The 27,204-nt window shown below is 45.4% G+C and overlaps 3 protein-coding genes across 4 annotated transcripts; all 3 read right to left on the reverse strand.

Annotated features, from left to right (window-relative positions):
• Nucleotides 1–1,396: 1,396 nt before the first annotated feature.
• LOC141741635 (olfactory receptor 4E2-like) lies at nucleotides 1,397–8,193 on the reverse strand. 2 transcript variants are annotated; one of them, XM_074582484.1, is made up of 2 exons: nucleotides 7,280–8,172; nucleotides 1,397–1,439 (listed from the first exon to the last, which is right to left on the reverse strand). In XM_074582484.1, the coding sequence occupies exons 1-2, from the start codon at nucleotides 8,170–8,172 to the stop codon at nucleotides 1,397–1,399; spliced, it is 936 nt and encodes a 311-aa protein (XP_074438585.1). The 2 variants fall into 2 exon arrangements, with proteins under 2 accessions (XP_074438585.1, XP_074438584.1); XM_074582483.1 differs by lacking the exon at nucleotides 1,397–1,439 and having other exon boundaries at nucleotides 7,246–8,193.
• A 4,938-nt stretch (nucleotides 8,194–13,131) lies between these two features.
• On the reverse strand, nucleotides 13,132–14,070 carry LOC141741636 (olfactory receptor 4S2-like). The gene has a single exon (XM_074582485.1). It carries the CDS (start codon nucleotides 14,068–14,070, stop codon nucleotides 13,132–13,134), a length of 939 nt encoding a protein of 312 aa, XP_074438586.1.
• A 5,788-nt stretch (nucleotides 14,071–19,858) lies between these two features.
• On the reverse strand, nucleotides 19,859–22,843 carry LOC141743109 (olfactory receptor 4S2-like). Its single transcript, XM_074586830.1, has 2 exons — nucleotides 22,836–22,843; nucleotides 19,859–20,801 (listed from the first exon to the last, which is right to left on the reverse strand). The coding sequence occupies exon 2, from the start codon at nucleotides 20,792–20,794 to the stop codon at nucleotides 19,859–19,861; it is 936 nt and encodes a 311-aa protein (XP_074442931.1). The 5' UTR covers nucleotides 20,795–20,801; nucleotides 22,836–22,843.
• Between the last annotated feature and the right edge of the window lie 4,361 nt (nucleotides 22,844–27,204).

Raw genomic sequence — 27,204 nt, forward strand, 5'->3', positions numbered from 1 at the left:
CTGATTTATACCTGCCGAAAAGATGAAGCAAAACAAATTAACATCAGCTGAATACTTGGGCCCCAGGCCCTGATTAGGCTTGCATTGATTTACAACAGCTGAAGGCTTTTCCACCTGCTTCCCATAACTGTGCTTACACTGTTTTGAGGGGTCGGTTTATAGCCTTCAGTGGTGCAAAAGTTATTTTTACCACCAATGTTTTTACCCAGTATCTTCAGTGGAGGTGTTATTACTCCACAACCCAAGATGTTCTGGAAAATCTACTGTAATAGAGTACTACTTGGCCCAGGGATTTTATTAGAGGTGGTGGTGATTCACCTGGGAAATGCCAGTGGGGTGCAGCATATTTACCCCAAAACTGGGTGACCAGTCTCTGTGTGCTTTGGGGTGATTTCCTCTAACGTGGTCTTTGCAGAAGTTACGCTTGCTCCTATCAGCTGGAGACCTGGTTCTTTGTCCTTGGTTTAGACGCAGCATTTTGCACTACAGAATCCCAGACTGGCAGGGGTTGGCAGGGCCCTCTGGAGATCATCCCCTCCAGCCCCCTGCCAGAGCAGGGTCACCCAGAGCAGGTGGCACAGGAACGCCTCCAGGCGGGTTTGAATGTCTCCAGAGACGGAGACTCCCCCACCTCTCTGGGCAGCCTGTGCCAGGGCTCTGCCACCCTCACAGCAAAGAAGTTCCTCCTCGTCTTGAGATGGAACTTCCTATGGTCAAGTTTGTGCCTGTTACCCCTTGTCCTGTTGCCAGGCATCACTGAGAAGAGCCTGGCCCCATCCTCCTGACACCCCCCCTTTCAGTATTTACAAGCCTTGATAAGATCCCCCCTCAGCTGTCTTTTTTCCAGAGTAAAAAGACCCAAATCCCTCAGCCTTTCTTCATCAGGAGATGTTCAAGTCCTCTAATCATCTTGGTAGCCCTTGGTAGCACCAGATGGGATATTTCTCCCCACGACTTAAGCGATCCTGATCCATGAATATTTTAAACTATTTTTACTTTTTTTTAAGCCAGCTGCCTGGCTATTCATCTGGCATAGTTTGACTTCGAACCATTATGACATTTAAGATTAAGAAGTTTCAAAATGCCAGATCAGTTTTGGGAGCTGGTATCTTAGAAAATCGATGCATTTGCCTCAGTAAGATAAAACATGGTTCATGCCTTTTTTCCTGTCTAGTTTTATCTAATCTAAAATATGATTGTGTATGATTTCTATAATATACATTATGAAGTGTCTAATAAAACCTTTTCTTTACTGAAATGATTCAAAATTATAGATCTTTATTTTTCTCAATTGAAATTTACCCTAATTGACTCGGAGGACATTTGAATATTTCAACATTTCTCTCTAATACAAAGGAAGATTACAGAAGTAGGAATCCACCAGTAAAAAGAAATATCATTTGCGCAAAGACAGGAGATATTTGGAAATCTGTCTTGACCTGGAAGATCAATGACCCGTCAGTGCTTCTGATCTCCCTCCTCTTTCTGCTGGTGTGGGGGTCAGGGCTGATTGAAGACAGCGCTCTACCAGAGGAGAAAGTGGGAAGCCTCCCACTTCCTTACAGCAATTCATCGGCTTGGAAAACAAGGTTGGGATCAAGGAACGAGTTTATTCTTGATCTAGTCTCCCCCATGTATCTATCCTGGGGATATAACAAATGGACCGGTATCTGTGGGCTCCTGAGTGAGAAGGTGGAAAGTCTGGACAATCACAGATTCTATGATTACAATCTGTAAAGGAAAACTGTTCTAGTCTTCTGTGTTGTCATTGTCTGAGCCTTAAATTGGAATTAGATACTGCTGGCTACAAAAGACAGACACGTAGCTGGTGCTGCTGTTCCAACCGGGGACTGAGAGTCTGGTAAATAGGTAAATGTAACTCCTTCTGAAGAATCACAGAATCACAGAATCACAGAATGGTTTGGGTTGGAAGGGACCTTAAAGACCACCCAGTTCCAACCCCCTGCCACGGACAGGGACACCTCCCACCAGCCCAGGCTGCTCCAAGCCTCATCCAGCCTGGCCTTGAACAATTCCAAGAACAAACAGCGAAGAACACCACATCCTCGAAGAGGCTGGAGGGACCGATAACAATGGCAAAATAAATGGGGGAGTTGCAAAAGCTTCTGCATTTATCTTCCCCGATCCATACAAAGAGATTCCTCTATTATCAGCTCAAACCAGCCACCGTACACCACGAGGAACCACACAAAACCTACCATGAAGCCCCTAACAGACTTAATGCGCATGTGCCAAGGTGATGTGAATATGGAAATGAGTTCTGGAAATGTAATGAATATGGCAATGAGCGCTGGGAAATGTAATGACCATGCATATTCTGTGTGGATACAAGTCTCTGTGAATCTCGCATTCAGTGGACATGTTGGGTGGAGAGATCCCCCATGTGCCCAGCGTCGAATAAAAGCATGCCTGCTTCTTAAGACTACGTTGGTGTTAAGAAGTTCACTCCCAATTTTGGTGACGCTGTGGCCACTCGTCTCTTTCCGTACAGAGTTTCCGGAGCTTTCCCTGTGCCCTGGGCAGATAAAATATCTCCGATCATCACGGCAGCACAAGCAGAGAGTTTCGATGCAACTACGATGGAGGAGATGTCGGATGCAAAAAACCTCACCTGGCGGTAACCAGGTTATCAGCTCTCTCTGCAGTGAAAGCTTTTATACGAGCAGATCCAGAAGAGAATTTATGACCCCTAAGATGAGTTTGTAAGAGGGATGTGATCATTTATCTTCTGAGAAGGCCTGTTTCTTTCCAGTACTATAAGGACAACTAGACAACTAGATTAGATCAAGTCATCTAATATTTAAATAGCTCAGCTTCATCGAGATGAATCCTCCTTGTTGTATACACACAATAAACCTGACGTTTCCGGATCCTCTGCAGAGCTGTGCCCAGGAGATGCGCCGCAGCTCTGAAATATCGACCCAAGGAGCACCACGTGTCGCTCGGACAATCTTCACCTGCACGGTAGACCAGCTGTATTTGGGATGCACTGCGCTTGACAGACAGGGACAATGGCAAATACACGGGTAAAAACGCCTGCCCTGGAAATCCGCCTGCCTTACCCTCCAAGCCCACGGTTTTGTACCGTGCCATAACGCCGTTTTTCACACCACACCGATACGTGAGGTAAATCTCCATGATGAACTATTTCAAATACTTGTACCTGTCAAAGACTTGGGGTAAACATACGGGAAGATTTCCTCCCTGTATGCAAGCGACCCGTTTAATCAGCCTTCCTCTATATTCTTCAAAGAGAAAGAAACGAGCGTTTTCCAAGAGCAATTTTTTCCCGAGGATGGGATGAATCATTCCCAGGAACTGCCTCTCTCCACCGAGTACGGTGGCAGCTTGGATGACTGACCAGACTCAGACAACACCTGGACGTGCTTACTGGCAGATGGCGCCAACTTCTTCACGCTCAACCCTCTCTCTTTTTTTTCCCTTTAAAGGGATCTTTTTCTCTATCGAGAGACCTTGAACCACCCATGCTCCAGAATGAGATGCCGCAGTGGGATGCCCTAATTTAGGTGGGAAGAATCCAATCCTAAATCATTCTAGCACAAGGAAACCTACAGTGTTCTCCTGATGGCAGACACTGAGCTTCTGATGGATTTGGTGACATAATTGCTGCCCTCATAAAGGATAAAGGAGTACAGAAACTTAATTGCTGCAAGGTGGAAATGTCAGTTATTAAAAACGCATCGCAGAACAAAATCCTATTGGCTATTCTTTAGTCTTCTTCCCCAAACACTGGTGCTATCTTCCCAGATGGAATGCTGGATTGTGTCACTTCTTCTTCTGTATATTGTCCCTCATATGATTTTAATAATTTGCTTGTGTGAGAGAATTATGACTATGCTCTGAAAGGTTAAAAAAATTCGCATCCTTATGTGTCTGTCGTGGCTTTGGCTAAAGAAAATCCTGCAAACAGAATCTCCAACGTCTTTAATTTACCTGTAAACATCAGTATCAGTGTATGAGTTTACACAAATTTACGTGCCTCTGCCATCTGGTGGCAAAGGACAGGAATAATAGGTGGAAATTCTTGTACTGGATTTATTTCTTTGAAAATTATGACCCCACACAAGTGAAACTGTTCAGAAAATTTCAGTTTTTCAACATTTTTTAAAAATATTACCAGTTTTTTATATATATCTCTCCATAATTTGAAGAGCTTATATTTTGCCAATACTCGCCTTTGTGATATTTATTGTTTGCTGCTGCTAGTGGTTGATAATATATTATCCTGTGTTATATTGTATTGAACACTACACCATCACGCTATATATTAATGTGGTGACAGCGAGATACAAGGCATCCTCTGTTCGAAGAGCTGAGCGTGGCTCTAGCTGTAAGCTTCAGCAACGGGCTGTCCCAAGTTATTCCGAATACGGATAAGCGCATCGATTTGTCTCACCCAAATCGGCACCACAAGTGAGTCCATCTGACCTCATCAGTCTAAGCTTCCTTCATGGTCAAAATCCACAGATCTTCGTTGTTAACTACAAAGAAGAGCAGATGAGCAACAGTTAATAAAAAGCAGATCAGACGAGCAACCCAGGTGAAATGTTACTTCTGAGCTCACGTACCTTACCTCACAGAGCGCTAAAGGGTAGAAAGGGGCAGAAAGCAAAAACGCACCCCATGTCCTTCAAATTAGGGGATCCAAGTGACTGAATGTAAACATAACCCCATTACTCCCCCATGTATTCTGAAATACTGTGTCAGCTATAGCCTTGCTACCCTCTGGGGCTAAGGTAAGAAAGGTCTTTGACACATAATACATACTAGAGGGTCAGGAAAAAAAAAAAAAAAGAGATTAATTCTTGCTTCATGGGGGTGGGAATTCACCAGTTACACTGGTTAGTACGAACCTCGCGTTCCTCAGGTCTTATTCACCAGTGGGGAAAGACCTGTTTCCCATTTTTCATGTTTCTGAGAGAAGACCAACCATTCCGTCACAGCTGCTCCTCAATGCTGCTCAAACAGCGGATTTCAACACAGGCAGAGTTGCTCCCTTTCCGAATTGGGAAACACCCTCTGTGTGCGTTTCAGCAGTTCGTGTATGAGCCAAGCAGAAGCCGCTGGGTCACTGCTTGGAAGTCCCTCTGGTAAGGACTGGGTTACGTGCCAGATTTCCCTAAAGACCTTTGATCTCTCCATGTCTGTACATACACATAAAAGTTCCATTGTTAACCTGTTGCAAGCCTTTTTGGAGCCGCTTTTTATTTTTACAGTGCTGGGAGTTACCAAAACTGGAGTAAGACTATTCCAGGATTCCTAGACTGTAACACTCTAGTTCCACGTCGTCTTGAAGCGATCCTTTGCTAAGTGGAACCGCAGTTTTAAATATAAACTGACTTTGTCTCTGTTATTTCAGATAATTCAGAAAATGCCCGTGAGAAGCAGTCCAAAAACCAAGCAGCAGCCTAAAAACTGGCCAGTGGCTGTGGACAGCACAATCTTTTTTTCCACACACCTAATAGTTTCAGAGCTGGAGTAGAGTAGAGTAGAGTAGAGTAGAGTAGGGTAGGGTAGGGTAGGGTAGGGTAGGGTAGGGTAGGGTAGAGCAGAGCAATTTTCTTTCACCAACAATATGGCAAGAGGATCAAGCTCCAGAACTCCTTTCTAACCAGATTTTTGTGGTAACAGTAGGTTATACCTTAAGAAGGGATCTGAAATGTTTTTGAAGATGTTGTGATCACTTGCCATGGTGGAGAAACGGCTGTGGTGATGGGAAGAGTCCATTCATTTTTATGAGAAACAGAGGAACTTCATGGAAACAAACAAAGACAAGACAACAGGGGGAACAGAGACACCGACAAAGAACACAGTTGTTCAGATCTTTCTGATTTGTAATTCAGGGAAAAGAATTAGCCATGCCTTACAAATTTCTCCATGTTTCTTAATAAACAGTACAATGTTAGTGCAAGTTCTGTTGTGGTTTACTCTTTCCAAGCGATGTTCACAGGCTGCTCAACGTTTCCCACTCATGCAGATCCAGCACTCAAATGGTTGTTATTTCAACTCTACTATATTCCGCAGCATAATTCCTTTTCCCTTAGAATTTCATCCCGAACACCCGAGCTCTGCCCAAGCAAAACTTCTACTTTGCTCCCTGCATCACAAAGCTCACTGCATCCCGCTGTCACTCTGTACTCGAGAGTCTGGCCCTCCCGACTTCTCTTTGAGGGTGCAGAGAAGGATGTTTTAATTGTCATCAGAAAATGCGATTACGATTGCAAAGCTATGTGAGCAGTAAAAATCCTAAAAACGTCTCATCTGTCCTGCAGCAGTGAAAAATCCATAGGTGGACTGAGGGGACCTAAAGCCCACAAAACAGGTAAGAGCACCAATGAAATCTACCACTCTGAAGAAACCAAGGTTAGGTTAATTCCTTAATTGGAACTAAACATCCTTTGGATTTCAGATATTGTCCTACAGGTTTGGACCTACCCAGCAGAAAAGGACCTGGGGGTGCTGGTGGACGGCCAGCTTCACATGAGCCAGCAGCGTGCCCAGGTGGCCAAGAAGGCCAACAGCATTCTGGCTTGTATCAGGAATAGCGTGGCCAGCAGGAGCAGGGGAGTGATGGTGCCTCTGTACTCGGCACTGGTGAGGCCTCACCTCGAGTGCTGTGTCCAGTTCTGGGCCCCTCTGTACAAGAGGGACATGGAAGTGCTGGAGCGTGTCCAGAGGAGAGCTACCAGGCTGGTGAGGGCTCTGGAGACCAGGGCATATGAGGAGAGGCTGAGGGAGCTGGGCATGTTTAGTCTGGAGAAGAGGAGGCTGAGGGGAGACCTCATTGCCCTCTACAACTACCTGGAAGGAGGTTGGAGAGAGGTGGGTGTTGGCCCCTTCTCCCAGGGGAATAATGACAGGACCGGAGGAAATGGTCTGAAGTTGCGGCAGGGGAGGTTTAGGTTAGATATTAGGAAGAATTACTTTACTGCAAGAGTGGTCAGGCACTGGGACAGCCTGCCCAGGGAGGGGGTTGAGTCGCCATCCCTAGAGGTGTTTAAGGAACGTCTAGATGTGGCACTTCAGGGCATGCTCTAGTGGCAGAGATTGTAGGTTTTCTGGTTGGACTCGATGATCTTAAATGTCCTTTCCAACCATGAAGATTCTATGATTCTATGTTGGATTCCAACCCTGTTCCCATGCCCCAATCTGCCATCAGTCTGTAGGAAAGTAACTCCAGGTTTGCAGCAAACCCAGCTTGTCTCAGAAGACTCTGCAGCGCTTCCACAATTTCCACATGGAGGCCTTCACCTCGTTATTCCTCAGGGTATAGATGAGGGGGTTCATCACCGGGGAGAAGACAGTGTAGATCACACAGATATGCTTGTCGCAGGGCAAGGTAGAAAAGGGCCGGAGGTAGATGAATGTGCAGGGTACAAAGAAGAGGATGACGGCCATCACATGTGAGGCACAGGTGGAGAGCGCCTTCCAGTGCCCCTCAGTGAGGCGGACCCTGATTGTGACCAGGATGAACGTGTAAGATGTGACCAGCACCAGGAAGCAAACCAGGGCTATTAAGCCGCTGTTGGAAACTATGAGCCACGCAGTGACATAGATGTCCGTGCAGGCAAGCTGAATGACCGGAGGCACGTCACAGAAGTAGTTGTCGATTTTGTTAGGGCCACAGAAGGGGAGCTGGACTGTGAGCAGCGTCTGGACAATGGAGTGGAGGAAGCCCCCTGTCCAGCAGGCAGACACCAGGACCCAGCACGCCTGCCGGCTCATGATGGCTGTGTAGTGCAGGGGCTTGCAGATGGCAGTGTAGCGGTCATAGGCCATCACAGTCAGGAGGAACTTCTCTGATGCCCCAACAAAGTGCAGGAAAAAGAGCTGGGCTATACAGTCTTCAAATGCAATGGCCTTCCTCTGGGAGAGCAGGTCCACCAGCATCCTGGGAGAGGTGACAGAGGTGCAGCAGATATCTATGAAGGACAAATTGCAGAGGAGAAAGTACATGGGTGAGGACAGCTTGCGGTCAGTCCTGACTGTGACAATGATGAGAAGGTTCCCCAGCAGAACCATGGCATAGGCCAGGAAGAAGAAGGTGAAGAAGAGGACTTGCAGCTCCCTTCTATCAGAAAGCCCCAGGAGGATGAATTCAGTCACCCGGGAGAAGTTTCCCAGTGCCATCGTCTCAGCTCAGGCTCCCATAGCACAGGTCTGGGGGAGAAGCCATGGGCTGACCAGGATGAGAAGGGGACATGCTCCAGCTCCAAGGTACATGGGTGACGAGAGCAAGATGCATTTCTGCCTGCTACAGAAAGCACAGTGACACATCATAAATTACAGTGTTTGCAAAGAGCAGCGTTTGCCTCTCTGCTCCTGCCTTCCCGCTCCCTTTCCAGGTTTCTGGTTCCTCCACACTGACCCTCACCCCTGAACTCACTCTGACCACTGTTTTTCCGCATTGTAGTCGGCGTGACAAAGTGCGTGCTCCCATTGTGTCAGGGAGGAATCACATCCTACTCTCACAGGACGAGAGCCACGAATGCTGGAAAAATGCGACACCGTCCTTTTACCTACTGGGAGTTTAAAGTGCCGTGATGGAAAGTGAACGCTTGCCGTGCTCAAGCACCGTGTCTACAATATATGGTTCAACCATGAGCTGTTCCACGTTCTATTCCTAATTGCATTCCTCTAAATTGACGAAAGGGCTCTCCAGTTAGCTTGTCCACTCTGAAACTAGAAATACCTGCACAGAAACCAGGTCTGGGAGGTTCTTCACTGGTCTTCCTCTCCATTGAGCTATCAGCTGTTTAGTAGCTTGAGTGCTCTCTTAGGCCTGCTGTCACCAGAACATGCTCTCCTGAAGAAACTGTATTTGCTAACATAGCAGAAGCTGCAAAACTCTGCACAGTTTCTCTACCTCTTTGTCGCTCAGAGTAATTTTTAAAGTTCTTCAGTAGACAAATGCACTCACTGTCTTGTGGAGGTTAAAATGCGACCAGCAGAGGAATGCTCGTTTTCATTTACGGTCACACCAGGAAATTCATCAGCTGCTCATTTCTGCCTAAGAGTTTATAAGCCAGGAAGCAGGAGATTACTACCAAGAAAGCGGTGTCTGTTTCTCATATACGTCTCTGTTGCCTTTTGCCAATACCTGAGCACTTCCCTCTATTCTCTACCACTTCATGGTATTTCTCGAAGACTGTATCTCTTTCCTATCAAACACATTTGCTTCATGCATAATTCGGAATATATGTCTGTAAATCACAGCACTAGTTTAGAAATGACCCCACTTTTTCCTCTCGGCCTCTCCCAAGGGCTCAGTAGTCTTCCAGAGCTATCCCAGCCGCAGAGAGTGTGAACTGCCTGACATTGTACTAGACAGAGACCTGCAGAACAGGCATCGTGGTTTGAGTTACCACCTCTGGCTTCCTGTATAGTCAACGAAGGGGAATAACCACCCTAAAGCCACGACTCGGTTTACTTTCTTTGGATCGTGACACTGCAGAGAGGACTTCTACCATAGAAGATAGTATATCTGTCCTTGAATATAAATGGACACCTGCCCCATGCTAGATGTCTTATGGTACAATCAACATTAAATGGAGCTGCCTTGAAGGATCCAAATGACTAAAACATCACAGTAGTGTTTAAATTCTTCTGTATATTTTTCAAGAGATTACCAAGCATTTCTCTCTGCCTTTCACATAAGCAAACACAACCACACACACATACTTTAATATTCCATGGCTGATACGAAGAACATAAGCAAAGGAGAGGAAAAAATGGTTACTACTGTACCCAGTCACTAAATGTTGATACATGAACTTTCAAGGCTGAACTCCAGAGCATTTGTTGTCTGAAAACATTTTAAATCATTCACTCCAAATCTGTTTCAAGTTATTCATCCGACGGGTCAGGGCATTGTTCCACGCGTCTTCCTCCTGCTTGTAATTGCCATATCCTTGCTTTAATTTAAGTTTCTTTTTCCAGGTTTTCAAGAAATTTTGCTTTTCCCGACAGGTTACAGGCAAATTTTACAGTGATGGCATCAAAGTCCCGTTTTCCACCTATCACGTAGACAGAAAGATCCAATGAGGCAACCCCTCCAAGGCTTTCTGAACTGACCTCTGTGTTTCCCGCATCTTCCTTCTCCCTGAAGTCATCCCATCCCAACACAGCATATAAATACTCCTGCAACATATTGGATACTAAGCACAAGCAAAAGATAGTTTTCCACAGCGGAGGTGGACCTGTGAGAACTGTGTCGTTACCAGACTCCAAGCAGCTACCTGAGGGCCTTATTAAACAGTTTTGGTGGCCGGGTCCCTTGGCGTGCAATTTGTTCATCAATTTGCTCAGTGACCTTCTGTGCACAGAGTCCTGAATGTTGGTAAAGAGAGGGTAAGACACCACGCACTTCTAAGCACTCAGAAGCAATCTGTATGGAAAAAAAGAAAGAGTTTCTAGAAATAAAAACATAAATGTAGGGTTGTACTACCAATCCCCGCATTGAGACAGTGTTGGGCACCAGGAAATGTTGCTTGAGCTCAGAGAAGCTGCCGAGCTGGGACAGGTAGCGTCGGTGGGAAACTGCAGTCACTCAGGGACAGACTGGATCAACACCTCATCAGGATGAGATGTAAAGATAAATTAATATGAACGTTCATTCCCCAAGACAAAGGAAGGTCTGGGCAGGCCATAGATGTCAGCGGTGATAAGCCACTGAGAACTATGGCTCCAGTTCAGATCAGCTTGTTCTGCCCGTGGTGTTAATGGGTAAGAGATCCCCCTATCTTTAGCTCAACCTACAAGCTTTTTTATCTCCTTTTCTCCCCCCGTCCTTTTGCAGACAGTGGGTGAGGGGGCGGGCGGGCACCCAGCAGCTAGCCAAGGCAAACCCACCACGTGGCATGAACTTGAGACAGAAAACTAGTCTCTGAAAGCATGCCATCTAGAAAAAGAAGAAATATGATCAACAGAATTTTATGGCCATTTTGGCTACATCTTCAGGAAGTGAAAGAGGTAGTCTCTTCCAGTGAGGAAGAACCTGGACATCTAGAAAGGAAATCTTGGTGACTACACACTTGGATTTACCCTCTAAGAGCAGGGAAGATAAACCTTCCTCTTCTGTCAGTCATTGCTATGTCTTTCTCTTCCTATTCTGTCCGGAAATATGGAGAAATGATAAAAATGTGTTGTCCAAGGAGTGATGTTTTACTTCTAATTTTACTACCATCATAAAGTAACAAGGACTTACTGCTGTATTTCGTCTCCATGTGTCATCAATCACCTTGAGGCAAATGAATGAGTTGTCAACAATTTTAAGGCCATCCTGTTCCTCTGCCTCCCTTCCCAAAATATTAGTGCCGATAGAAGTTTTTAGGAAATTAATGCCCTGACCACAGTCGGTCAATTTGTAGTAGAAGAGCATTGCCCAGATTCTTGAGATTCTAGGAGCATTTCTAAGTTTCCATACTGGAAACGGCTGCGGAAAATGTCAACCAAACAATAACGTTCTTATTTAGATGAGGAATGTTTTCCATGTTCAGCTAGGAACGTGGTTGCTTTTCAATATGGAGAAATACTTAATTCTTGTGTTTCCACTGAGTTACCTACCCCTTAGATAATACTAGTGTAAAAGCTCCAGAATACCGGCCAAAATATGAAATTTCATCCAGTGACTCAATAAAGCTACAAAAACTATCCTGACAATTCCACTGGATTGTGGATCAGTCACTGTCTACGGTCTTTAACCATGCTTGGATTGCTGCCCTGATAGATTACAAAGGTCACCTATGACACGAACTTAAGGTCTCGGAAAGGTGTTGGACAGCAGGGCTCCCATAAATGAAATTCATCCAAGCAAGAATAGCCATAATTTTAAGGTTATAGTACAGGAGGTTTTTTTGAACCTGGGCATTAATTTGCACGTCTTACATTTGTTGTCACTGGACTGCTTAGGTTATGAGTGTTTGAGGAACCAGGGGCAGAAGGGAGAACAAAACTGAAGCAGATAGCACATTGACCAGAAAGTACCAAATACATAAAAATGGGAACATTCAGATTCACCGTTGTAGGAAAGCTTTTTGCTATTAGCCTGGTGAGCTTTTGAATCATGGTACTGACATAGAGCTGTAATAATAGTAATTATTATTACAGGAAATTACACTGACGGGGGAAGGAGAGAAGATTCCCCTCCTGTTATCGGCATCAGCAAGTGATCATGCTTGCACCTAGTACCAGCTTTTTAATAGCTAACTCATGGATTCAGCGTGTGACAATGTGGTATTCGTAACAAGGCTTTTACCAGCAGGAAGGGAATGCCAATGGTACGATTGCTTCCAGCAGCAGGCAACAAATCAATTTCGCCAACACCTTGGGCCACCATTTCCCAACTGGACGTGCTACAGAGTAGTTGGAGGTTGCCTGACTGAAAATTCACACCCTAGCTAATAAGATGCTCTGCCTGGAAAACATTTTTAATATTTACATATCGGTGTTTACTTATTTGCTGGCACTTCAGTACAATCTGCCATCTCTCCATGTCATGCAGAGACCTAATATAACCTCCTTCTTCTCTCATGGTCCTATTTGACCACGAAATGAGTCCCGTCCACCCAAAGGCTGCTGACCGCTCAGTTGTAGACACCTCATGTTAGCACATCAAAATACGTGAGATAGAAGCTGCCAAGGCTGTGCTGTACTGAAAGGTTTGTTTATTCTTGGAAGCTTGGTACCACCGTCACTCCTTTGTGCAGAATTGTAAGGAGATGCTGCTCTCCAAAGCTTTTAGGACCCAGCAGGAAAGAACAACCTCTCAAAATACTTGGTTGTTTCTCCTAATGCCAGGAGAAGCCTAGACAAATACCCAAGACACAGCTATGAGGTGCCTGAAGGTAAATGCCACAATACCACCCCCAATGTTCAGGTTTGGTAGCTGGCAATAACCTCACATCCTTTTGACTGACAGGGTCCAAAGAAGATGAGTTATATAAACCATTGAGTTTAGTGTCAGCCCTATTCTGCACAGCTGGGCTAAAAACAGAGCAACGCTATTGGAAAGTCTCTCCTGAACAATTCTCTTTCCCTCCCCATGGTTTCTTAAGCTCACATCATTTTACAAACATGCACCGTGTTGTTTCATTGCTCACTCTGCTTCACTTTTCTGCTCCACAACTTTTTCATGGCATTTTTCACCTCTCGGTTTCGGAGGGTGTAGATCAAGGGATTGAGCATAGGCGTGATGATGGTGTAGAACACGGAGACCATCTTGTCGGCTGCGAAGGTGGTGGAAGGGCGCATATAGATGAAAATACATGGCCCAAAGAACAGAACTACAACAGTGATGTGGGAGGTACAGGTATAGAGTGCTTTGAGGCGCCCTTCGGAAGAGCGCGTCCTCAAAGAAACCAAGATAACAGCATAGGACACAACAAGAACAACAAAACAGCTCAGGGAAATCGCACCGCTATTGGCAGCCACAGTGACACCAACGATGTAGGTGTCAGTGCAGGCCAGCTTCAGTAAAGGGTGAACATCACAGAAATAGTGGTCAATCTCATTGGGCCCGCAAAACGGTAGCTGAATGGTCAGCAGGGTCTGCACCATGGAGTGCACAAAGCCTCCCACCCAAGAAGCTGCCACCAGCCAGCCACAGACATGCTTGTTCACAATATTTGTGTAACGAAGCGGCTTGCATATGGCAATGCAACGATCATAGGCCATCACTGTGAGAAGGAAGATCTCAGTGCACCCGAAGAAATGGCCCACAAACAGTTGAGCTATGCAGCCCACAAAAGAGATGGTCTTCTTCTCAACAAGGAGGTCATAAATGAGTTTGGGTGCTGTGACAGTAGAGTAACTGATGTCTAAAAAAGACAAGTAGCCCAGGAAGAAGTACATGGGAGAGTTCAGCTGTCCACTTGTCTTTATAGTAATGATGATAAGCAGGTTTCCAAGAACGACAGCAGCATAGAAGAGTAAGAATAATGAGAAGCACACTTTTGCTACTGTCTTATCTTGTGTCAGTCCATGAAGGATGAACTCCGTCACATTTCTTTTGTTCTCCATAGACACCATGTAGACAGGACCTGAAGCACAGAAAAGAGATGCCAGCTATAGCATTAGACGGGGGACGTTATCAGTGCACACACATACTGACCGCTGGTAAGTTAAATTTCCTTTGCTGACTTTTTGGGACAGTTTCCATTTAAAGTCAATGCCTCCCTCAAGGAATAACAGGTAAAGTCCAAATCAGAATGGATTATTGACATATACAATAACAAGCTCAGGTTATTTATTTGAGGAGGGTGGTAGAAATAATATCCTCAGGAATCCTAGTTCTTGCCTTTGCCTCTTCTAAAAAAGACGACTAATTACCAGGTCCCCCCACTGTTACCCTATAATGTTGAAATGGAAATAAGAGGTGACCAGTGCGACTATAATTCAAGTCTCAACACTTGGATCATGGCCTGAGGAAGGTCCTCGCACAAGCAGTGATTGCACTTTCCTTTTCAGTCCTCTAAAGGAATGCCACAGAACTATTCCTTATTATCTCTCTGAGCGTAATAGACCCGAGTAAGTTCAGTCACAGAAAGAACCGGACAGTGTTTTCTTGGACTGCCTTTCTTACACTACACGAAGGAACGAATCTGGAGCTAATTTGCATTAATGGTGCATTAGCAGGGCTTTGTATACCTCACCCAGGTGCTGGACTTAGTGCGCAACACCTCATAAATACACCGGTAGTGACAGTGGGGTAGCAAATGCACCACCAGTGACCCTGCTTTACTCACCAACACCCGTGAATTCACCGTTGAGGCATTCCCATGCAGCACACCAGTACCACTAGTGTTCAATCTATCCATGAAGACAGAAGTGGCAAAGGTGTAATAGCCTTGTCTGTGATATCAGCAAGCCCTTCGGGGTCTGAATTCTGTTTCACAATCACAGGACACTCCGTTCTTTCTCCTGAGCCTCACCTAGTGGCTACTCCCCAACAGAGGAAAGTCTCCTTAGTGTCTCCATCCCCATCTCCGTGCCTGTCCTTGAGCAGAGGGGAAGCACCGTGGGGAAGACCAAAGTGTGTGTGTCATGACCACCGTTGCCTGACACGTACAGCTCCGAAAATGTAAGGCTGAGCACATCGGAAGTGCTGTCGTCAGCTCCTGAGCCCTCTCTGTAACGCTGAGAGGACACAATGTCCTTTTGACAGATCTTTCTGGAAATGACATATAACTGGGGGGGGGGGGGGGAAGGCAAATAAGACACCAACTGAAACAAAGGCTGAAAGATCTGTAAGTGATTTTTTTTCTAATTCTTGAAATGGACCTCACAAAAGTCGCTCACCAGAAATGCTTATTTTTAAAGGTAGGATTTCAGTCACACTTGAACAAAACAAAGGAATAACATCAGAAAACTTACACAGTTCATATTTTCTGAGAGTTCGCTTGCTATTCGTCCTTTGATGACCTCCTCTGACCGCTTTAGGTGCTTTTATCAGAATGTCTCAGCTGCAAGTTGTTGCGTAGATGTTGAGAAAGCCGCCCGTATCTCCACAAATTCCAAAACCTACAGTGGCTGAAAAGAACAGCCTGACTTTCCATCTGCATTTCTCATTCTGCGGAAAGCGACTTCCAAGAGCATCTACGAGAACAATTACGTCCCACAAGCTGGGGAAATTGTAGCAGAAATATTTGAAGTAAAACACACAGCAGAAGCACAAGACTATCGGGAGTAATGAGATCCCAGAGGCATACCAAGTTTTGTCAGAAATCATCAGTGGACAAGGAGCTAAAAATACTTTGGGTAGCTGTTAGGGTAGTCTCTGGAGAGCGATGTTGGAGTGCGGTCATCCAGACCGTTACATCGCACAAGGGTTCGCTTGCCTCCTTGTTTGCTGGCTGGCTTTGTAATGCTGTCCAGATAAATAGACATGTATTTCTTCTGGAAGAATTTCTGGTTCAAATAAACACCACACCTGGCCATTTGCAAGCTTTATATTCACCTTAACTTTGCAATCAAGTGTTCTTGAAGTAAAGATGTCTCTTGCACAGGACATTTATATAAATCCTGCTTCTCTCCTAAGCTAATATTTCTCATATATGTTCTTATTTCTTACTAACTCGTTCTTACCATTGCACGTTGACAGCACAAAAGAAATACCGCAACTGTGCGATAGACTGTTATCTCTTAGACATCTGCTGCACAAATCTGAAACAAGAAGTAAACCAGGAAATTACTTCAAAAATTTAGAAAGGCTTGTGGTTAGTCCTCACTGTTTTACCAGGTTTTACTGAGACAATGCAAAACACAGAAGCAACCCTTTATCTCAGGAATTAAGTTCTTCTAAGAATTCTTACTGAAGTGTAGAGGAGCCCACTGTTGTGTTCAGTAACACCTTCCAGAAACTATGGTCGAATATTTGCCCAGCAGCACCCAAAAGTGAGATGTCAAAAAAACCCCCTGTTGTTCACTCCCAAAAGCATAAAAAAAAAGTATCTATTTTTAATATATATACCCATCTATATAATTTCGTGTATATATCTAAAGTTATAAGCCCTAGCTTGTGCTGGGAACACCTCGTAACCTTGAATCCTACTTAAGTCACACTGAGGTGTAAGACGGGTGCAGGTGTTTATAGGGAATGTTAAGTGAAGAAATAGAAGTGCTTCAATTACTTTTGGACGGAATCAAGCAGTTCTCTTCCTTCCTCACTCAGCTGATTTGGTGGTTTTCTGCTGGCAAGGTAGGGATTAGGGTCTCTTGTCTCATTGTAGCTCCTCAGGTGGAGACCCTGAGCTGCTATAGCTTATCACCCTGTGACAGCTTTGACTGGCACTGCACTGGTTTGGTCTTTCATCCTCATGTTTCTTCTTTTCCCTCTCCCGAGAGTAGGTGTACCAGCTGTTTCCCATGGGAAACATGCTTCTTCCCTTGTGTGGGTGTGTAAATATGCTCTGTTGGGGGAGGAGTTGTCTTGCATACCGGAATAGTTCCTCAACAGTTCTTTTTTCTTTTTTCTATTGACACAAGAAATTGTGCCTCCAAATGCCTTCTTTGGCAACTCCTTAATTTTTTACATTCAGCAAAGTGTCTTTCATTAGATGTATGATTCTGTATTAGTATAAACATTAAAATAAAAAAACCTGAGAGCTGAAAGATAGAGGAGATGGTTGGGAGGATGGCATCAGTGATAGGTGAAGAAGATAGAATTATAGAACAGCTTGGGTTGGAAGGAACCTTTGAAGATCACAGAATCATAGAATTGTTGAGGTTGGAAGGGACCTTTAAGATCATCGAGTCCAACCTTTAGCCTACCCTGACAAGAGCCACTTCTAAACCATGTCCCTAAGTGCCCCATCTACCTTTTTTTTAAACACATCTTTTTTTTAAACATATCTTTTTTTTAAACATATCTAATCTAAACCTCCCCTGACGTAACTTGAACCCGTTTCCCCTCGTCCTATCACTTGTCACCAGGGAGAAGAGGTCAGCCCCCATCTCTCTACAACCTCCTTTCAGGTAGTTGTAGAGGGTGATAAGGTCTCCCCTCAGCCTCCTCTTCTCCAGGCTAAACAACCCCAGCTCCCTCAGTCGTTCTTCATAAGGTTTGTCCTCCAGACCTCTCACCAGCTTTGTAGCCCTTCTCTGGACACGCTCCAACACCTCAATGTCCCTCTTGTAGCGAGGGGCCCAAAACTGAACGCAGTACTCGAGGTGGGGCCTCACCAGTGACGAGTACAGGGGGATGATCACTGCCCTAGTCCGGCTCACCACACTATTCCTGATACAGGCTAGGATGCTGTTGGCCTTCTTGGCCACCTGGGCACACTGCTGGCTCATATTCAGCCGGCTGTCAACCAACACTCCCGAGTCCTTTTCTGTCGAGCTGCTTTCAAGCCACTCTGCCCCAATCCTGTAGCGCTGCATGGGGTTGCTGTGACCCAAGTGCAGGACCCGGCACTTGGCCTTGTTGAACCTCATACCATTGGTCTCAGCCCATCGGTCCAGCCTGTCCACATCCCTCTGCAGAGCCAACCTACCCTCAAGCAGATCAACACGCCCGCCCAGCTTAGTGTCGTCTGCGAACTTACTGAGGGTGCATTCGATCCCTTCATCCAGATCATTGATAAAGATATTAAAGAGAACCGGCCCCAGCACCGAGCCCTGGGGGACACCACTTGTGACCGGACACCAACTGGATTTAACTCCATTTACCACCACTCTCTGGGCACGGCCATCCAGCCAGTTTTTTACCCAGCGAAGAGTACACCTGTCCAGGCCATGAGCAGCCAGTTTCTCCAGGAGAATGCTGTGGGAAACAGTGTCAAAAGCTTTGCAAAAATCCAAGTAGATAACATCCACAGCTTTTCCCTCATCCACTAAGTGGGTCACCTTATCATAGAAGGATATTAGGTTTGATAGGCATGACCTGCCCTTCACAAACCCATGCTGACTGGGCCTGATCACCCTGTTCTCCTGCATGTGCCGTGTAATGGCACTGAGGAGGATCTGTTCCATGACCTTCCCAGGCACCGAGGTCAGACTGACTGGCCTGTAGTTCCCCGGATCCTCCTTCCGGCCCTTCTTGTGGATGGGTGTCACATTTGCTAACCTCCAGTCAGCTGGGACCTCCCCGGTTGTCCAGGACTGCTCATAAATGATACCAAGTGGCCTGGCGAGCACCTCCGCCATCTCTTTCAATACCCTTGGGTGGATCCCATCCGGCCCCATAGATTTGTGCACATCCAGGTGCTGAAGCAGGTCCCTCACCATTTCCCTTTGGATTACGGGGGCTTCATTCTGCTCCCCATCCCTGTCTTCTAGTTCAGGGGTCTGGGTGCTCAGGGAACAACTGGTCCTACTGCTGAAGACTGAGGCAAAGACTTCATTAAGTACCTCAGCCTTTTGCTCATCCTTGGTCACTATGTTGCCAGCCCTATCTACTAGAGGACAGAGATAATCCTTAGTCCTCTTCCTATTGCTAATATATTTATAGAAGCTTTTTTTGTTGTCCTTGACAACAGAAGCCAGGTTTAGCTCCAGCTGGGCTTTGGCCCTCCTGATTTTTTCCCTACATAGCTTAACTACCTCTTTGTAGTCGTCTTGAGTGGCCTGCCCTTCCTTCCAGAGGCCATAGATCCTCTTTTTTTCCCTAAGTTGCAACACTACTGGAACACAACTGGAACACAACTGGATCATCCAGTCCAAACCCCCCTGCCCTGGGCAGGGACACTTTTCACTAGATCAGGTTGCTCAAAGCCCCATCCAACCTGACTTTGAACACCACAGAATGGATTTGTTGCACTGCCAGGGGAAGGGGAGAAGGTCCCCCTCCTGTTACCTGCATCAGCAAATGACCCAACTATCACCTAATGTCAGGTTTTTATTTGCAAACCCATGGATTCAAGACACCACAATGGGGTTCTCATAAAAAGGCATTCACTGCAAGCAGAAAGTGCCCTCTGTTTCCAGCAGCAGGTGACCACAGTCCTCTCTTTCCCAGCCGAATGGATCACAGACCAGATGGAGTTCATCTGGAAGCTTATACCTGAGTAATGGAATCCTCCACCTGGACAACATTTTCAGTATTTGTCATAGTATTTATTTAAACACTGGTGTTTCAGTTAGTGCTCAGGAGCCCCAGGTCTGAGCCTGCACCAGTTGACAAGAGAACAGAAAGGGAATGCTGGCTTGTCACAGAGTTCACAAAGTCTTTCAAATTAAAAGATGAACCTTCAGTGTCTTCCTAATTACAACAGGAACTAACAGCAAGCTCTTCTTCGAAAGGCAATCCTGGGGGAACTTTCACAAAAGGGATCATGTGTTTGATTTTCTCCGATCCTTTGGAAATGTTACCACAGCTCTACACCTTGCCATTTTCACTTCCCACTTTCCTACTCCACAGTTTCCTCATGGCACTCTTCACCTCCCCGTTTCTTAGCGTGTAGATGAGTGGGTTCAGCATGGGGGTGATGACAGTGTAAATCACTGCCACGCTCTTGTCCTCCGACAGATTGCTGGACGGACGGATGTAGATGAACGTGCATGGCCCGAAGAACAGAATCACCACAGTGATGTGGGACCCACAGGTGGAGAGGGCCTTGCACCGCCCTTCAGATGTTTGACTTTTCAAGGAAACCAGGATGACAATGTAGGACATGACCAGGATGATGAAACAGCTCAGAGTTATCATTCCGCTGTTGGCAACGACAATGATGCCCACAGTGTAGGTGTTGGTACAGGCCAGTTGTAGGAGGGGGTGGACATCACAGAAGTAGTGGTCAATTTTGTTAGGGCCACAGAAGGGGAGCTGAGTGGTTAGAAGAGTCTGCACGATGGAGTGCAGGAAGCCTCCTACCCACGAGCCGATGACCATCCGGCCACACACACGCCTGGTCATGACAGCAGTGTAGTGGAGAGGTCTGCAGATGGCAACGTAGCGATCGTAGGCCATCACTGTGAGGATGAAGATCTCTGTGCAGCCAAAGAAATGGACCCCAAACAGCTGCGCTATGCAACCCACAAAGGAGATGGTTTTATTTTCAACAAGGAAGTCGGCAATCATTTTGGGAGCTGTGACGGAAGAGTAACAGATATCTACAAAGGACAGGTAGCAGAGGAAGAAATACATGGGGGAGTTCAGACGTTGACTCCTAATTACAGTGATAACAATGAGCAGATTTCCTGCCAAAATAATCATATAGAAGAACAGAAACACCACAAAAAATATTTTCTGCACCCCTTGATTCTCTGAGAAGCCCAGAAGAATGAATTCCTTCACAGTGCTTGCATTCTCCATGTTAATCAGTTGGGCGTCGATATGCAATATACAGCCTAGGCACATGGAAAAATAAAGACAAATGATTCATCAGGTTTTTTCATTATTAATAATGAATTCTTTATCAGAAGTGCATACAGACTGAGAAATATATAGGATTAGTATTAAGTTTATGAAGTGGTTTTCTTGTTTGGTTTCTTTTTTCTCCCCCTCCACCCCCACAGGTGTTTAATTCTCCTTGCATGAGGCTTCGGCCATGGCTGTTACCGCACTGAGACAGCTGCACGCTGTGATATGGCCCTCCATCGCCGTCCTCCAGGATTTTAAAGGACTGGATCTATGGCTGGTGTACTAAGAACGAAGCCAGAGCATTCACCTCAAGCACCGCAGGGACGACAGATGTTTAAAAGCATGTTTGCCCTCCATGTAGACCACGTCCATGATAACAATCTTCGTTATCTTAAACAATCTTTGTTATCTTAAAGATACACCTGGAAGAACACGTGGAAGTATTCCAGGTGAACACCTGGAAGTATTCCTTGGAATGCTGTTTTATTTTATAAGCAAAAATTATCTTGTTCAGAGAAAATGAAATGAAACCACTCACAGAGAAAAAGAGAATCTCTTGTGCATGTACATTTTGAAACACAAATTTGCAGCTTCATGAGCTGAACAATGAGTTCTGGGGAAATTATCTGCCCTGGTGAAAACAGCAAAAAATTTCACATATGACTTGCTCTAGTATTTAGCTTGCTCTAAATCTCAGCAATGTTCCTTTGAAAGGAAGGAAGAAGCGAAGGATCTTTTCAGATCTTCTGTCACAGCGGCGTATGAAGTTTACTTTATGCCGATTTGTGACACGCTCTGGGGGATATTCTCGAGGGTTAATTTCTGTTTCGTGCAGCCAGTCTAGCTGGCGGTCAAAGTCTCTCTATTGGCAGAACAGCTAAACTAAGCCCCTTTACAGAATCCTTTCTTTTTCCATTTACTAAGAGGAGCATAAGTAAATTAACATCACCAGCGTAAAGTTAACTTCAGAGAATGATCCTTTTTGTCCCCTGAAAGTAGCTCAGAGCTTTCCATAATGCCATCCCCATTTTTTTGTGTGCTATGCCTGAACTCCTTATATCTAGGTGTTTCTACACCTCTACAGTTTCTCTTTTCAGATATGGTCACATTCCAGTGTGAATGTGGGGCTGCTTTAGTTTGGTCTTTTCCAACTACAGCCCCTGGAGCAGTATGTGTCACTAGTAAATAAATACATCTTTAGGAAGATTTAGTCCTTAACATTACCAATTTGCTACTATGCACCAAGATATCAGAGTTGAGTTGGTCAAAGAAGCCTGGAAACCACTAGATTAAACTCTTTACAGAGTTTAACCAAAAATGGGCACCTCTTAGAAACAAATTATCAGCTGTATGGGATTCATCCCAGCATCAAAACATTTCCAGTCAACTACTGTTAAAAATCACCATTGCAAGCCCTGCCCAATGACAACACAAGCAGTTTTCCGTTTGCGCCGGTGATCTGAGCAGATGCATGAAATGATTCAGTTAATTCAAATTATCTAGCGCCAATTTAAAATGACAGCAACGTCAGAAAGTCTTGTGCAGGCAAAAACTGATTAAGCATCCGCAGGAAACAGTGAAATGGAGAAAAACCAAAATTGCTCTCAAACCCACAAAGTAAAGCCTAGAGAGGAAGTTGGGAAAGTCAGGGACTTTTACTGTGCTTACGGCTGTAGTAACAGTAGGTAAAAGATATTCAAGAAGGGGGTAAAATTTACATGGATAATTTGTTTTCTGATATATCTCCAAGAAAAATAGATCTTCGAATGGTTGGGGTTGGAAGGGACCTTAAAGCCCACCCAGTGCCACCCCCTGCCCTGGGCAGGGACACCTCCCACCAGCCCAGGTTGCTCCAAGCCCCGTCCAACTTGGCCTTGAACCCCTCCAGGGATGGGGCAGCCACAGCTTCTCTGGGCAACCTGGGCCAGGGGCTCACCACCCTCACAGCCAAGAATTTCTTCCTAATATCTAACCAAAATCTCCCCTCTTTCAGTTAAAAACAGGTCCCCTCATCCTATCACTCCGCTCCCTAATAACACCTCTAGGTACTGGAAGGGGCTCTAAGGTCTCCCTGGAGCCTTCTCTTCTCCAGGCTGAACAACTTTTCTGCCTTTGTAGGACAATTCATGACCAGCCTAAGGCGTCTACTTAAAGATGTGATGAATTACATGCTGGAGGTGCCTATTTCTTTCTGTTGACTCTGAAAGGATGACTAGAATGACTAAATCAGTAGAGGATTCCCACAAGTTACGTCTTGCTTTTCTACAAGTATCTTTTCAGGGAGAGACTAAAGGTATATGTGATATAATGCAATCAATTGCAAAATAAAATAAATACACTGTGGACTGGTAACGCTTCAAAAAGGAAGAGAAATTGCACCACCTCCTTATTGCAAGCATTCTTCCCTAAAATCTCAGATGGCTAATGGGAAACAAAATAACAAAGTAATCTAATCTGGGACTACAGAACTAGCTCTGTGTGCGGTTCCAGCCAAAGACAGCCACAGCTCATTGATCGCTTCCGTAAAAATTTCTCTTTGCATTTTCACATTTGTTCAAGAAGAAGGGAAAGAAAAGCAGAAAGGAAATCAGGAAAAGAAGAAAGGAAACAAAAACAGAAAAGAAAGAATCCAGAGAAACTGGAAAATTTACCTCCTTCGTGTTGATCTCTAAGTTTTTGAGTAAGGGCTGTATGATTTTATCTCCTCAACACCTGCCTTCCCTGGTAGGAATGAGTTAGAGCACAGAGTCTTTAGAGAAGATAGAACGGCTTCTGGAAAGCTTCCAACACTCACTTATGAGGTGCTGTATAATCCCATGTGATTTAATTTCTTGCTTTTCTGTGTCACAGGCGTATCTTGGTATTTTCTGCCCATGTGAGAACTGTTTTGATGGGCTGTCTGGATAGCGTCGCGTGGCCTGGCCTGGGTGCACCGAAGGATGCATTCACAACCCAGCAGCAGAAAGAAGGCTGAGAAGAAAACTGTTTAAGTAGCAGTCCGTAACCTTCTCCAAGGAAACCTCCCACCTGAAGGGCACCTGGGGCTGGAGGAGGGAGGCGCAGAGGCTTAAGGAAAGGATGGCATGAAAGGAAGGGGTGACGGGGGAGAGATTAATTCTGTCCTCACTGAAAAGTTCAAGCAAACACATCTTGAAAAAACAGCCATCAGTCTGTGATAATGGTATTATGAAAGCATTTCAGCATTTCTCCAGTAGAAATAACAGCCAATGCATTAGCGGAATATTAAACTGGACAAGCATGTACCGTGACCCAGACCGGTTAACCCTTTCCAGAGTCCTTCAGTAAGCCACGCTTTATGGTTTTCCCAAGTGTAGAGCCCCATTAGACCCACTGCTTTGGCTTTATAGCATTGTGAGTAATAAAACAGTACTTCACGTCTTTGTGTATTCCAAAAAGAAAACACATAAACCACAAATCTTCATTTTAAAAAAGACAGAGAGTCTTCATTTTAAAAGAGACGGAGTGCTTATGCTTAAGTTTTCACAGAGACAGAAGATGGCCGGGGTTACTTCTTGATGACCCTTCCAGTCCTGTTTTGCATGAAATTTCATCACTGGCAATCCAGTGAATAAAGCCTCTTGCAAGAACTTGCATCTTCTTGCAAAGGTCAGCGAATCGCAGTGAAAAAAAGTGAAAAAAATCCTTCTTTCACAAATGAGGAAGCCGAGGGAGGAAGTCAGCTCTTTTATGCCTACAGAAGTCAGCTGAGTTGAGTCTTTGTCACTCTGGGCTCTCCGATGGAAAGAAATAGACCTCTCCAGAAATTTTCTCACCTGATCTACCTCAGACCTGATTTTAGGATGGGATTAGGTCTAAAATAGACATCTAGAATTTGAACAAAAGTTGCGCCCAAAGAGTTACAGTCAATGGCTTGATGTCCAAGTAGAAATCAGCAACGAGTGGTGTCCCTCAAGGGTCCATAGTGCGACCAATACTATTTAATATCTTCATCATTGATATAGACGATGGGTACAAGTGCACCCTCAGCGAGTTTGCAGATGACACCAAGCTGAGTGGTGCAGCTGATACTCTTGAGGGAAGGGATGCCGTCCAGAGGACCTTGACAGGCTTAAGGAGTGGGCCCGTGAGAACCTCGTGAAGTTCAGCAAGGCCAAGTGGAAGGTCCTGCACCTGGGTCGGGGCAATCCCTGCTATGAGTACAGACTAAGGGGTGAAGGCATTGAGAGCAGCCCTGCAGACAAGGACCTGGGGATACCGGTGGATGAAAAATTGAACATGAGCCAGCAATGTGGGCTTGCAGCCCAGAAAGCCAACCCTATCCTGGGCTCCATAAAAAGAAGGGAGACCATCAGGTCAACAGAGGTGATTTTCCCTGTCTGGTGAGACCCCATCTGGAGTACTGCATCCAGCTCTGGGGTCCTCAGTGCAAGACAGACACAGATCTGTTACAGTGGGTGCAGAGGAGGGCCACGAAAATGATCCAAAGGCTGGAACACCTCTCCTATGAAGAAGGCTAAGAAGAGAAGGCTCCTCAAGACCTTCTTGTGGCCTTTCAATGTATATATGGGGCTCATAAGAAGGACAGAGAAAGGCTTTTCAACAAGGCCTGTAGTGGCAGGACAAGGGGCAGCGGTTTTTAACAGAGAGTAGACTTAGATTGGACACAAGGAAGAAATTATATTGGACACAAGTAAGAAATGATGAGTGTGGTGAGACACTGGCCCAGGTTGCCCAGAGAAGTTGTGGATGCCCCATCCCTGAAGGTGTTCATAGTCAGGCTGGATGGGGCTTTGAGCAACCTGGTCTAGTGAAAGATGTCCCTACCCATGGCAGGGGGTTGGAACTATATGATCTTTAAGGCCCTTTGCAACTCAAGACATCCTGATTCTATGCAATCTTGCTGTCAAGAAGACCCTCATCTTTCTTAACATCAAGCATCTGCAACCAAAGGTGAATCTAGGAAATGAAACACAATAAAGCAAAAGATATGCTAATTCATGAATCAGCTCAACTCAAACTGCTCTGAAGTCTACTGTGTATTTTTAGCTTCTAACTTATAATAAATAAATAAATAAATAGCCAACAAATAAATTGTTTCATCAACTGCCTGCGACTTTGTTGACATTTCTTAAAATTTAGAATGGCCCAATAACAACCAAAGTAATCTAAGCACCTCCTGATATAGAATGCCAGCCATCCATGCACTGAAAATGAAAATCCCCAAATTAATGAGGAGGTTGAATACTGCTCTGGGTGAAAATTGTCCTGTAACTTAAATACCATCTTACGCTGTAGCCTGGAGTCCTGGCCAGGTTAATAAGGGTTAACAGTAGCCACTATAGGAAACACAGAATTGGGTAAGAAAGTAAAAACAGTCTTACAATCTTTGGGAAAGGAAGAGGAACAACAAACGACAGAAGCAGATAAAGATGAACCATCGGGTATCTGGCCTGCTAAGCTAATTTGGGCCAGATCTGCCAGTTTCCCTACCCACTGACACACTTGGCAGCAATTTCACTAGCGTCATACTCATGTCCCTTTGCTTCCCTAGCCAAATAGACTAGCAGAAGTGACTTAATGCACAAACCCAAATCAAGAGTCGATGATATCTCCTGTTGCAAAATAGTTCCCTCTAAGGATGTGCTTACTGCCAGGAAAGAAGAAACGTGTTTTCTCCATTTTCACTCCACTTACTTTGGCACGTGGATCTGGACACCATGGTGGTGGTAGCTCATGCACATGGAGGGACTGTGCACGGTGAGAAGATGAGTGAGGTGTTGTGGGTGGATGCTGACAAGGGGCTGTCCTGATAGAGACATGAGGTGGTGAAGAGGTATGAATTTGATGGTGGGCAGGATGGGGCTGAGGCACTCTTTGGTGGGGGAAGTTGTGAAACTGGAAATGGAAGGTATGAGGCTGGAGCCTGTCTTGAGGGATTTTGTGAAATTGGAAGTGCCTGAGGTGTGGTGAAGGACTGTGCCGAAAGACAGTGTGAAGTGGCAGGTAATACTGTGTGAAGTTGCGTTGAAAGAGCTCCTGACATCAGAAAAGGGCACTGCGTACTGAAGGCAGCACCAGCAGAGGTTGTGCAACTGTAGCTGCTGAGGTGTGGTAAGGCTATGGAGTTTGGGTGGACCCTCCTTCAGGAAAGGTCGTGTGAAGCCGTGGGGACTAAGTAGGGTGGTAACTTGTGTTGGGAGAGGCTGTGGGTCAGGAGAGGACACTCTGTGGCGATGGGCGTGTTCAGGCCAGTTTGGCAGGGACAACAGGCCCTCGGGGAATGAGAAGTTGTGCTGAGGGATGTTGTGAAATCATCAGCGGGCATTATGGAAGAGGACTGACAATTTCTCATTCTGTGCAACCTTGAGCAGCAGTAAAGC

The sequence above is a fragment of the Larus michahellis genome, chromosome 4 (genome assembly GCF_964199755.1).
Source record: "Larus michahellis chromosome 4, bLarMic1.1, whole genome shotgun sequence".
NCBI lineage: Eukaryota > Metazoa > Chordata > Aves > Charadriiformes > Laridae > Larus > Larus michahellis.